At 42.9% G+C, this 14,605-nt stretch overlaps 1 protein-coding gene across 1 annotated transcript in view; it reads left to right on the forward strand.

Annotated features, from left to right (window-relative positions):
• LOC126235017 (acyl-CoA Delta-9 desaturase-like) overlaps window positions 1-14,605 on the forward strand; it is a 72,606-nt gene that overhangs the window by 34,753 nt on the left and 23,248 nt on the right. Inside the window, exon 3 of the mRNA XM_049943752.1 lies at window positions 12,944-13,149. Within this exon, the coding sequence (XP_049799709.1) occupies window positions 12,944-13,149 (206 nt within the window). The remainder of the gene's footprint in view (window positions 1-12,943; window positions 13,150-14,605) is intronic.

A 14,605-nucleotide genomic window follows, 5' to 3' on the forward strand; every position in this document is an offset into this window, starting at 1 on the left:
AGCCATTAGCTGTGAGGAAGTACATGATGCGATCGCACAAGGTGCATTGAATCGGTCCCCAGGCATTGATGGGCTTCCTGCTGAATTCTATCGAGAATTTCGCAACGAAATGGCACCGCGATGGACGGAAATGTACAACGAGATGTTAAATTCCGATGCGTCTATTCCACCGGCTTTTATGGAAGGCCTCCTGGTGCCAGTACATAAACCGAAGCCAGGAATTACGGTCACACATTATCGCCCCATCACCCTGCTTAATGCCGACTATAAGATCTTTGCACGGTTGCTAGCGTCCCGATGTCGTTGTTAATTCGTAGCGTTCTCTCTCCAGAACAGACGACACCGGGTGGATCGGTGAATGTGCAATCAGCTACTGGCGAATGCCGTGATGTGATAGCGCTGGCGGAGGAGTGCCGGCTTAAAGCGGCGATGGTGGCGGTTGATTTTGACAGTGTTTTTGATAAGGTGCGCCACAACTATCTGTATGCTGTACTGGAACAAATGGATTTTCCAGACCGTTTTACTGGTCTCATTAGAAGGTTTTATGGGGGCGCACAATCCTTGGTACAGATTAATGGGCGTCTAGCAGGGCCTATTCAAATTCGACGATCCATTCGCCAGGGCTGCCCTCTTTCGATGCTGCTGTTCGCGATAGCGTTGGAACCATTAATTGGGAGGCTCACCAATTCTCTTTCTGGGATGGAACTACGGGGCTACACCTTCAAGTGTCGTGCCTATGCGGACGACCTCCTGCTGCTCGTTCGTTCTGAGGAAGAGGTGAAGACGGTCCTTGAACTGTTGTTGGACCATAGTGTGACGGCGGGTAGTGCAGTGAACATGAACAAATCGGTGGCAATGCCGGTTGGAAGGGGCCTTACGCCGGAAGAAATCAGTCCGTTTCCTTATGTGCAACGATTCCGCTATCTCGGCATAGACTTTACCTCATCTGTAAAACATACTGCGGCAGTTAACTACCGACGTATTTTACAGACAACACGTACCATGGTCCGACAACATCTGCTACGGCGCCTTGATCCTTTGCAGCGAGTCGAGTACCTGAACACTTATGTGGTTTCTCGAATGGTGCATATTTCGCAGATCCTGCCTCTACCACTCACGCTCGGACGTCGACTTCAATCAGCACTAGGCTATTTTGTGATGATTGGATCGCCCCTCAAGGTGCGATACGAAACGCTCACTCTCCCTGTGGACAAGGGGGGACTCGGACTTACGAATGTTCACTGCCGAGCGACGGCGCTCCTTCTAGCCACGATGTACCAGCAATGGCGTAGCGGACGTGATTCCCTTACATCCCGCGTACTGGATCTCCTGGTTCCAGCGTCCCTCACACCTCCGGTGGCGGTGGGCAACATTACGCCACATTTTGCGCATGTCTCAACATTTATCGTGGAACTTAGTTATATCAGAGACGAGCTTCCGCGCACGAGACCGCCATGCGCGAAGGATTTTTATGTTTGGCTGCTACGACGAATAAGTCGTAATGTCATTGAACTCAAACACCCCAGGTTGCATTGGCCGAAGATTTGGAGACATGTGCACCAAACATTCCTTCCTACCTTCGTTCGGGCACTGTGGTTCTCTGTCACCTGTGGCAAGTTCAACACCAGCCAACGGCTCCATGCAATTGGACTAGTGGACACTCCACCATGCCCGAAATGTCACCAAGTGGATGACGACCATCACCGGTTAACTTGTATCGCGGTAGAGGACGACTGGCTCCTAGGAAGAAAGATGGTGGCTTGCTACCTCCGTGTGACCCCGCAACATATTACCCCTGCTTCCTTCTTACATCCGGAGAGTGACTACTTTCCGGCGACTAAATCACAGTCGATCATCTGGATCAAAGGTTGGACGATCGCGTACCTCTATGGGGATGCTGCCAAGTCGCGACTTGACTTTTGGTATTTCTTGCAGCAAGCCCACAATGAGGTTCATAGATGGTCACACTATCGGAAAACCTTTGCCAATTATCTTCAGGCAGTCTTCCTTGACCCCCCACGCAGTTGGGATGTGCCGGGTGCAGTCGGTGTGCACATTTGACAGCTGATGATGAACCTCACGCTTCTCTCACCACTCAATATGTAATGCACATACTATACGATGAAATGATCTACATGTTTCTTTTAACAGAGTGATCTTCCTATTGAAAAAAAAAGGGCGCTAATGCGCTGCTTCCTGGACTTGGATAGGCGCGGCGGTCCCGGATCGAATCCGCCCAGCGGATTAACGATGAGGACCGGAGTACCGGCCAGCATGGATGTGATTTTTAGGCCGTTTTCCACAGCCCACTAGGTGAATACTGGGCTGGTCCCCACGTTCTGTCTCAGTTACATGACTCGCAGACATTTGAAAAACGTTCGCACTATTTCTTGGCTTACACTAGACGCAGACAGCTGGGGTACACTAATTCCATCCCGGAGGGTGCAGCGTGGTGACAGGAAGGGCACCCTGCCACCCTCTGACACTAACTTCGCCAAATCCATAGTAACAAGGCCGACCCCGTACTGACGTGGGACAAAGGCCCAAAGAAAATAAATGATAAAATGTGTGTCTTGGGACCGATGACCTCAGCAGTTTGATCCCTTAGGAATTTACACACTTGAACAGAGCTCTTACTGCCTCCAACACAGCCATTCAAAACATCATTTTGACGTTGTGCTGGCATCAAGAAAAGATTACTTACTCCATAGACTGCAGATAACGTAAACAGTGAAATGTAGGCGTATTAGTCACCTAAAGTTTAGCCAATGGCATTAATCGATAGGCTCCTATCATGCATGTCTAACGACAACCTCTACACCCCATAACATCTGGAAGGTACAATGCATGACGAAGAAGGTGACGCACCCAGAAGGCGTGGTAGAATGTCAACGTAACTTCGTACACGGATACGTCATCGGCGGGTATATGAATGATTGAAGGTGCAGTTCTCTGTGGTAGGTAGAATGGTCATGAGCACGCACAGCGAGCGTTAGTGTAGTTCGTTTTTAGCGTTGTTACCAGGCCTGATAGAGGGGTGGGAACAGCATCAGACGTTGAGTAACCACTGTGGAGGAGGAGCAGATGCCGCGTTCTCTTGTCAGACAGCGTTATCAGCACCTGATAGAGTATGAAAGCGACTTTATTGTTGGTCTCCATTTGACCGACCGGCGGGGCACTCGGGTGTGACAATGGTACGATGCTGGACGGCATGGAAACGTAAAGGCAGCCGTACTCGTCTGCGAGGTCCCGCTCGACCACGTGCGCCGAGCTGGGAACATAAGTCTGATGTTGTTCCTAGCTAGGCACATGTGCCAAAGGCCGGAACGTGTTTTATTTTATTTTTTGACTTGAGCTTATCTGCTCTTAATTCTGACCATTGCTTTCTTGCAGTGTAATTTTATGGTTCCTCAAAACTTCATTCTGATGAAGATATCCGTAGTGGTGTCGAAATCTAGGTCAGTGAACCAAACAGTTATCTGCAACCGGTTGGCTGTATAATATTATACTGAAACTAATATACAGTTGCTGAGAAACAGCCATGTTTAAAAATGTACATTAAATTTCCTTTTTCTCTAGGTCTGATGTGTCCTGTGTTGCAAGGGATAGAAAAATCGTGGATTATTAAAAACAGCCGGCCGAAGTGGCCGTGCGGTTAAAGGCGCTGCAGTCTGGAACCGCAAGACCGCTACGGTCGCAGGTTCGAATCCTGCCTCGGGCATGGATGTTTGTGATGTCGTTAGGTTAGTTAGGTTTAACTAGTTCTAAGTTCTAGGGGACTAATGACCTCAGCAGTTGAGTCCCATAGTGCTCAGAGCCATTTTTGATTATTAAAAACACTATCTTTTATGGTATAAACTTAATGTTTATTGTTGACTCAAGTGGGTTAAGAACAAATATTAAATTATGTACCACAGCTATAAATTGTTTTCCGTGGGTGTCACGGGCTGGAGGGAGAGATCAGAGTATTTCAAGAAGTTACAGCGACCCTTCCAGAGCGTGCCTTATGAACCACTGGCGAAGCAGTGCACAGTCCCTCCTTGGGAGGGGGGACGGAGTTGTGTTTATTTTCTACAAATTGTGTTAAAACTGCAAAGAATGATGTACCATTTCCTAGAGGGTGAGTCAAATATAAGCCTTAAAAGTGCTATAATAGGTTGAATTGAAACAGTGAACAACATTGAAAATATCACTCTAAATAAATTTAAGGTAGTCTTAGATATATATATATATATATATATATATATATATATATATATATATATATATATATATTTTAAAAATAGGGCATAATACTCAGTTGAAAAATACCTATAAAGGGATTTGAAAGACTTGTCTAATAGGAACCTTTTTGCAGAAAACTGAATGTAGTTTAATTTTGTACTGCGAATAATTACGAGGTATTCATGAAAAACTTTAAAAAGTGACTTTTAAACGCCCACCCATCCACACTTACACATTATCGCTCAGAAAATTTACTATTTTGTTCATGACATTCCCTCCTTCCAGCATACAAAAATTTGCGACTACATGCATTTTTTCACCTATTCGACCTTTTATGGTCTTCGTTGACTGGACCGTCTGTAATGTGAGGCTGGAAGTGTGTGCACTGCATTAATTGATTTGCAGATATTCAATGGAACAGACGATTCATTTATTCATATATAACTGTGTCCATAAGTAATGAGATACGCTGCAGAAAATTAAAGCAATTTTCTAACTGCACCTACAATGGTGATCTACATATACATATACTTACATTTTTTTGGCGTAGTTACACTTAAAAGTTCAGGGGATCGGGGAATCAGGTAGTATGCTCAACGAAATAAAAAATGATAAGCAATTACAATTTTTATTGCTGTTCGTTGAGTAGATATCCTATAACGCGCGAGGCGATAATGGAAATTATCATATGACTTGTGCGTCGTGAAAATACGCTTTACTTGATTTTTGTACAGTACTTTTGGTGTTGCTCATACTCTGCTGCATATTGGACACTGGCGATTTTCGTATCAACCATACGTAATGTATCACTGTGGAGAGTGCTTCTACACAATGAATCTCTATGTTTTTGTAGGTGATGTAGATGAGGAAATGGAGAAGGGAAGAGTTAGGTACCAAGACGTAAACGACACATCTCTCAAATAACTACGGGTACCACTCTTCACCGGCCGACTAACAAATCACCATTAACAGCATCTCATTTCAGAAGACGTCGAAGATAGGTTTGGAATTTAATACAGTCTGGTTACCACAAAGGACTCGCCAATTGTTCCTTAGCCGTCAGGTACCCAGTTTAGTTATAAGACTGGTACCATCGCTACTCCCTTTTCTTTTTTTCTTTACTGTTTTTGTGTTTTCTGTATTAATTCTAAACCAAAAATCGTTTGTTGTGTAGGCTATATTTATTACCTCTATCAACAATCTTTGATAGTATTTCCCATTCAAAAATTTACCTTCATTGCTTTGTGGATATGTCAGGTGATAAGCTACAAAGTTCCAATTCACGCTCTTAAGACAAACTAGCATTTCCCAATTTTTCATTGTATAACTGTCTTTTGTCTTGTAGATAATACATGTTAAACCGTGATGTGTGCCATTAATCCGATAATTTCTCCGGCTTTTTTAACAAAACATGATTTTTCAGTCTCTGAAGAGGTACTTCATGTTTGTAACGATCATCCTCCGATATATAAAGTGATTCTGTAACATTAGGTCAAGGGCTTATTATTTTCAGTTAGTCTCAGGTACAAAGGTTTGCGGCCACTATTTCTGGCTTGCTGAAGAACCTTTTGCCATTTGGACTTCAAAATTCATGAAGTTTCTCAGTGGAAATATGACATTTCCGTCAAGCTCTTTCGTCTATGCCTCTCCGTGGTAGTCTTTTCTACAACTTTGCACTAATTAGTATCATTTGTAGTTATGAGATCATCTCGCAGTCGACAGAACTAAAGACTTTAATGAACTGACTGAATCGTATTCACTAACTTTGTGTCTTGATATGTGAGCTACAGATATTCATATACTGGGTTTCTTAATTGCCCGTCAGTAACGTTGTACTTGCATCGGATCGTGTTCGAAAAGACAGTTAATATTACACACGAAACGATCCCTAGCTTAAAGTAATTATTGTCAGTTATTTTTCGGTTCCAAGGTTCGCATCACTATTTTTCTTTTGCTGAAGAACGTTTTGCAATTTGGACTTCAAAATTCAAACAGTTTCTCAGTGGAAATATGACATTTCCGTCATTTACATGAGGTTTTTTATTTAATTTTATACAACGTTTGAGCTGTGTTTCTACGAATTTTGAGAAAGCGCAATATTCTAAGTTCCCTGCGCCCACCATCTGTTTATGCTCTGTTGGAGTGATAACCGAGAAAAGTCAGATTTTTTGTTTGATCTTGTGTCGATAAATGAAGAAAAGAGCTTATGAACTAGAAATACTACGTTGCCAATCAAGAGGTCACAGTGGTACGAGATGAAGAAATACAATTGCCACCTACTCATTTGTGTATTCAATAGTTCTTATTTACTTTGTCTCGAGAATTAAATATCTTGAAACCTGTCACTTAGCTCCTTTAGTAGAATTCTAACCAGATTCATTAAAAAGTAATATTTCCCCAATTTTAAAGAACACAAAAGAGAATATTAAACGCCTGATACCCTCTCAATCTATCTGTTAATCTAATGCTTCCTTCATGTTCATTGCACTGAAACGTCGAATTAAGTGTTATTTCTCAGAACTAGCTTCATAAAAGAAATGAAATGGCGCAATCCTCAAACTTTTTCAAGCATGGAACCTTTAGTGAATTATTTATGCTTTTTTGCCTTTTGTACACTTTGAAGGTTATTTCAAACGGTTTGGAACAGCTTACTTGCAGTGAATGGCATTGGTCTTTTAAAGATTTTTCTTAACTTTCAGTTGTTGAAATATATTGTTCCCAGTTATTAGTTTATGTGTTTTCAGTATAGCTCTCAGTCATTTTAACGGAATTCTGGATTCCACTTAAGTAATGGAATGAAATGTATCACTCACAACGAGCACGATACAGTATATGAAGTTATTTCATTACTGTAGCTTATCTGAGATATAAGTAGAGCATAATTTTCGGTAAGCATAATTCACAATTATTCCGGAAGCCCCTTGCACCGTCGTCTCATTTATCTTCTCCAGCTGGAATTTTTCTGTTCCTTCCGTTCTGACAACAAATCTGTTCCTAATGGCCATAATGATCGTTAGCTTGTCGCTTGGTAGGCGAAGAGGTCGTTACATTCAATGTACAGCTCTAGACTAGAACTCTTTTCTCTGTAGAGCACGAGCTTTGTGTCACATTAGGTGATTTTCGTGCTGTAGCTAGACGGTTTCAGATAGTTTATGTAATGGTAAGACAGAGATTTACAAACTAGATTTTAAATTGTAAGACATTTCCAGGGGCAGATGTGGACTCTGACCACAATCTATTGGTTATGAACTGTAGATTAAAACTGAAGTAACTGCAAAAAGGTGGGAATTTAAGGAGATGGGACCTGGATAAACTGAAAGAACTAGAGGTTGTACAGAGTTTCAGGGAGAGCATAAGGGAACAATTGACAGGAATGGGGGAAAGAAATACAGTAGAAGTAGAATGGGTAACTTTGAGGAATGAAATAGTGAAGGCAGCAGAGGATCAAGTAGGTAAAAAGACGAGGGCTAGTAGAAATCCTTGGGTAAGAGAAGAGATACTAAATTTAACTGATGAAAGGAGAAAATACAAAAATGCAGTAAGTGAAGGAGGCAGAAAGGAATACAAACGTCTCAAAAATGAGATCGACAGGAAGTGCAAAATGGCTAAGCAGGGGTGGCTAGAGGACAAATGTAAGGATGTAGAGGCTTATTTCACAAGGGTAAGATAGATACTGCCTACAGGAAAATTAAAGAGACCTTTGAAGAAAAGAGAACCACTTGCATGAATATGAAGAGCTCGGATGGAAACCCAGTTCTCAGCAAAGAAGGGAAAGCAGAAAGGTGGAAGGAGTATATAGAGGGTCTATACAGGGGCGATGTTCTTGAGGACAATATTAAGGAAATGGAAGAGGAGGTAGATGAAGGTTAAATGGGAGATATGATACTGCGTGAAGAGTTTGACAGCACTGAAAAACCTAAGTCGAAACAAGGCCCCGGGAGTAGACAACATTCCATTAGAACTATTTACAGCCTTGAGAGAGCCAGTCCTGACAAAACTACCATCTGGTGAGCAAGATGTATGAGACAGTCGAAATACCCTCAGACTTCAAGAAGAATATAATAATTCCAATCCCAAAGAAAGCTGGTGTTGACAGATGTGAAAATTACAGAACTATCAGTTTAATAAGTCACAGCAGCAAAATACCAACGCGAATTCTTTACAGACGAATGGAAAAACTGGTAGAAACCGACCTCGGGGAAGATCAGTTTGGATTCCGTAGAAATGTTGGAATACGTGAGGCAATACTGACCCTACGACTTATCTTAGAAGAAAGATTAAGGAAATGCAAACCTACGTTTCTAACATTTGTGGACTTAGAGAAAGCTTTTGACAATGTTGACTGGAATACTCTCTTTCAAATTCTGAAGCTGGCGGGGGTAAAATACAGTGAGCGAAAGGCTATTTACAATTTGTACAGAAAGCAGATGGCAGTTATAAGAGTCGAGGGACATGAAAGGGATGCAGTGGTTGCGAAGGGAGTGAGACAGGGTTGTAGCCTCTCCCCGATGCTACTAAATCTGTATATTGCGCAAGCAGTACAGGAAACAAGAGAAAAGTTCGGAGTAGGTATTAAAATCCAAGGAGAAGAAATAAAAACTTTGAGGTTCGCCGATGACATTGTAATTCTGTCAGAGACAGCAAAGGACCTTGAAGAGCAGTTGAACGGAATGGATACTGTCGTGAAAGGAGGATATAAGATGAACATCAACAAAAGCAAAACGAGGATAATGGAATGTAGTCGAATTAAGTCGGGTGATGCTGAGGGAATTAGATTAGGAAATGAGACACTTAAAGTAGTAAAGGAGTTTTGCTATTTGGGGAGCAAAATAACTGATGATAGTCGAAGTAGAGAGGATATAAAATGTAGACTGGCAATGGCAAGGAAAGCGTTTCTGAAGAAGAGAAATTTGTTAACATCGAGTATAGATTTAAGTGTCAGGAAGTCGTTTCTGAAAGTATTTGTATGGAGTGTAGCCATGTATGGAAGTGAAACGTGGAAGATAAATGGTTTAGGCAAGAAGAGAATAGAAGCTTTCTAAATGTGGTGCTACAGAAGAATGTTGAAGTTAGATGGGTAGATCACATAACTAATTAGGAGGTATTGAACAGAATTCGGGAGAAGAGGAGTCTGTGGCACAACTTGGCTAGAGGAAGGGATCGGTTGGGAGGACATGTTCTGAGGCATCAAGTGATCACCAATTTAGTACTGGAGGGCAGCGTGGATGGTAAAAATCGTAGACGGAGACCAAGAGATGAATACACTAAGCAGATTCAGAATGATGTAAGATGAAGAAGCTTGCACAGGATAGAGTAACATGGAGAGCTGCATCAAACTAGTCTCAGGACTGAAGACCACAACAACAACAACGACTGTCCGAACGAAGAATATGTCCTATATTTTTTCTTTAGAAAAAAAAACCTTCAACTGCCTCTGCCTTTGCTCGGAATTACGTAACTCCGATAAGTTATCTGCAACTCATTTCTACAGAAATGTTTACTGCTTCCTTTCCGATATTTCCCATGAGGTCAGGTTATCTTTATTCTATGTGATCTATGTTTTTTCAGAGCTAGTCGATGAATGTTGTTTTCCTAGATTCTCATTCATGACGCTAACAAGTTTGATACTAAATTGTGAAAATGTAGCCACATAGCTACGGCGTGCGATGCCAATCAGTTTTTCATGATGTAGTAAGATATTTTATTCCATGCGCCAGCCATCATTTCTTGCACGAATCGACGGCTGCTTACTATGATCATAATTCATCCGCTGAAGACAATATCTGCATAATAATTTAAAATTCGTTCACTGCAAGAATGAAACATATCTTTGAAATTAATCTTTTGAAAGTAATTACAATCAACGAGCCCAAGTCTGGAGTCGGACTATATCGCCATAAAGTAATGTTATTACCAAGATTCCTCCATTGTGTAACATAATGAGATACATATTACACTCACAATGTATAAACAAACCGACAGCTGCTTCATGTTTATCGAGTCAGGAAATCATAATGTGGACATACAAACACTGTATTAATGTTTTTGTTCTTGAAGATGGTGTGAAAGACCGAGACTGGCGTAGATACTTCAGTTTACCTAGATTTTGTCGATGGGTCTAAATTTTACCAGTTTCATGCAGTAACTATCAGCTGCGGAGTAGAAGTTTCAAGGTATGTCCCCTGGGGGTGAGATCTACTTTTTTAAATCCCCTGTACGCTGGTGCAGGTTAGGATGCCAGACCTCCCTGGAGCCATTCATAAAAGTGGGCCTTCCTTTGCGCCTAATCGACAAAAGGAATTTCACGTGATACCCAAGAGCCTTAAGAATAACAGTTTTATAGTGAGTGGCAGTGCTTAAGATACATTCCTGACATGCAGAAGACTGTAGGTTCCGATCCTGTCTGGTGTTTTCAAATATTTATGGAAATGACTCTGATGAAGATTTTTATTCAATTAATTGGTTTAAATGTAATTTGTTTATTTCTTATCCTTTACCGCGGAATTTTGAGCGTGCCGAGGGGGGTAGCCGCGTGGTTTACGGCATCTTGCCACGGTTCGCGCAATCAGTTTTTGAGTCCTACCTCGGGCATGGGTGTGTGTGTTGTCCTTGGCGTAAGTTAGTTTAAGTAGTGTGTAAGCCTAGGGACCAATGACCTCAGCAGTTTGGTCCCATAGAACTTACCACAAATATCCAAGTTTTCAGCATAATATGGAGTTTCTTATTTGCTCTTTTTTATTTCTATCGTTTTTTTTTAACGTGGGTCTTTGTGCATGTGATAACTCTCGTTTTTATTTATATGTCATAAACAGGGTGTCCCATCATCTTGTCCGTTATCACCTCCATGGTCTGGTTATTAGCGTCGCTGGCTATTGTTTGACGTAGTTTAGCTGGCCAAATTGATTTTATGGGATGCGACAGATTGCACTCTCGTAAGCCAAATTTGAAACGTATGGAATAATTAAACAGTAACATGTTGAAGCGACATCAAAGAGAAGCAATATTGGAACCAAACATAAAATGTGTACATTTTATATTTTAAACACATTATTTGTTGTTATTAGAGAAGTTTATTCTCCCAGGTTGCACGTAAATGCACAAAGATTACTAGTTTGAGCGAAATTAAATCGCCATCTTCTGATCATTTGTATAACAATTTTTTTTCGTCGACTGTTGACATTAATTGGACACAGCTTATAGAGATGGCATTACACAGTACCGTTTCTCATCATACAATAAGAGAATAGCTTTGCAGAGATAAAACATGCATAAAATGTTTTCAGGTTGTGTCCTTGTTGAGCCTGTCGTGGTGAACGAGCGGTTCTAAGCGCTTCAGTCTGGAACCGCGCGACTGCTACGGCCGCATGTTCGAATCCTGCCTCGGGCATGGATGTATGTGATGTCCTTAGGTTAGTTAGGTTTAAGTAGTTCTATGTTCTAGGGGACTGATGACCTCAGATGTTAAGTCCCATAGTGCTCAGAGCCATTTGAACCATTTTGAACCATTTGTCCTTGTTGACATCTGATACAGTTTCCAGTCGGATGTCAACAAGGAAACAACATGAAAAGATTGTACACACGTATTACGCATTTTATTTGTAACTACTGTGCACTGTTCGCATGGCCTCTCTATAAGTTGTGTCCAATTAATGTGAAAAGTCGCCGAAATGGATCTGCCCTGTAAAATTTTTTTCTATACGAGTGATCTGTCCGATGGAGCTTAAAACGTGATTCATCTGAAAAAGCCACCTGTCGCCCATCCGTCGACGTCCAATTCCGCTGTTCGCGTACAAATTGCACCTTTCGTCGCCGATTAACAGCAGTCAGCATGGGTACACCAACCAGGCGCCTGCTGTGGAGGCCCATACGCTTCATGGTTCACTGTACGGTCGCTGAGGAACACAGTTGGTGGGCCCTTGGTTCATCTGGACGGTCAGTTGCTCAACAGCTACATGTCTATTCACCCGTACACCTCTCCACAGTCGCCGTTCACCTCTGTCAATTATGGCCCCGTGATGCAACACAGTTACCTCGGCGGCGCCGGTTTTGGATACCGTCAATTTGCCATTTTCAATATACTTCAACCGCCGCGGCACGCTTTATGTACCGTCCACTCCGAGTGCTGCCATCTGCCATCTGTGAGTGGTTATTGCACGCTGATGTCCAACATTGGAGGTACTCACGTTAATGTGAGTAGACCGTGTCAATCGTGAATCACACCTTCAAACTTTCTCTGTTACTACTGAACCGCCTACGGCAATTTCGCTGAAATTAGTATGCATTTGGTATGTTTGTGCGATCAGGACGAATCAACTTCTGTAATAAGAAGAGCAAACGTTTTTAGATTCTGAGATCATCTCCAATACATTTGACAGTATCAGGTAACCATCATTTTATATTTTGACACCATCCTGTAGACGTTGTCCCCCCCGATAGCTGAGTCGTCAGCGTGGCGCTCTGTCACGCCAAGGGGCCCGGGTTTGATTCCCGGCTGGGTCGGACATTTTCTCCGCTCAGGGACTGGGTGTTGTGTTGTCCTCATTATCATTTCATCATCGTCAGTGGAAGGCAACGGGATACCATCATTGGAACCACTTCCCTAGGCGCTCATGCGGTGGACCTCTCTGACGAGGCTTCCCCCATGACAAGACCTGCCGTAAGTTTTTTTGTAGACCTTGTGTGCGGAAATTTCTGGCTACCATTAGTACTTGTGTTTCAGAACCACATCTACGAGTGGGTGCGCGACCACCGGGTGCACCACAAGTTCACGGACACGGACGCGGACCCGCACAACTCGCGGCGCGGCTTCTTCTTCTCGCACATCGGCTGGCTGATGGTGCGGAAGCACCCGCTGGTGCGCGAGAAGGGCCGCCAGTTGGACATGTCCGACCTGCGCCAAGACCCGGTCGTCATGTGGCAGATGAGGTGAGCTGCCGCTTCCGGCACTGCCCGCGTCCCTCTCACACTGGCCTCGTCTCGCTTGTATTCTATCATAGCAAGCAAAAACTTTCACTCTTTCATTTATTTTCTTTTAAAATCTCCAATCTAGAAGTTAATATTGGCCACTTTGCCCATTACGACACAGGATACATGGTCCAGTCGCAGTAATGTGACCACCTGTCAAAAGCCTGAATGACCATGTTTTCTAGCGCGGACGTGCTAGCAGAGAGTGAGCGAGGTTCTGGAAGGTGCCGACACAGATGTGGAGCAATGCCGACCCCAGCACCGTGGCCAGATGCGCTATATTTCTGGTCTAATGATACATGGCGCGAACAGCCCTAGCGAAATGGTCCCACAGACTCTCGATAGCGTTGAAATTCAGAGAGTTTGGTGGCCAGGGGAGTGCGGTAAACTGATCCCGTTGCTCTTCGAACCACTCATGTACACTGCTAGCTATCCGACAATTTACACCGTTCTGCTGGTAGATGCCATAGTGCTGAGGAAAAACAAACTTCATTTAGGAATGCAAATGGTCCCCAAGTATAGATGCACACTTTTGATGATCCATTATGCCTTCCAGAACGAAGAGATCACCCAGGGAGTGTCACGGAAACATTCACCAGACTGTAACGCTCCCTCCTCCTGCGTATATCCTTCCGACAATTATTGTAGGGTCGCACACGCCAACGACCATGTGTCCGAGGAAGCATAGAACATGATTCATCTGAAAAACGCACTGAAAACTGGTAGTCAAGGGATGGCAGGATTCGGCTACGATTGTGGAGGCGGCCGTAATCAGTTACTATTGGTTGCCTTTTACAGCTACACACACTTTATTTTAAACCAATGATTCCAGACTCAACAATAAATAAAAAAACACCACACGTTATTAACGAAGGAATTAACAACTGTGAAAAAATAGTGTTTTCAGTGATTTACAATTTAGCAAATCACCATTAAATACAGATATAGGAGTTGATGTTTTAAAAGCAAGCTACCTTGATCTGGACAGAAGGCCTTACACGCCAGGAATGGCAATAAATTAACAATTGTTTAAAACTCGATGCAACTTACAAAATGGTTCAAATGGCTCTGAGCACTATGGGACTCAACTGCTGTGGTCATAAGTCCCCTAGAACTTAGAACTACTTAAACCTAACTAACCTAAGGACAGCACACAACACCCAGCCATCACGAGGCAGAGAAAATCCCTGACCCCGCCGGGAATCGAATCCGGGAACCCGGGCGTGGGCAGCGAGAACGCTACCGCACGACCACGAGATGCGGGCGATGCAACTTACAAATTACAGGTATTGAAATATTAAAGGCAAGTCGCCACAAACGCAGCAGAAGGCATCAGACGCCAGGAATGGCAGTAAATAAGGTTTGAAGGCTTACTGCGTAAATACAAATACCAAATTAGAATTTTAAGGCAAGCGAC

Source organism: Schistocerca nitens, chromosome 2 (assembly GCF_023898315.1).
Source record: "Schistocerca nitens isolate TAMUIC-IGC-003100 chromosome 2, iqSchNite1.1, whole genome shotgun sequence".
Taxonomy (NCBI): Eukaryota; Metazoa; Arthropoda; class Insecta; order Orthoptera; family Acrididae; genus Schistocerca; species Schistocerca nitens.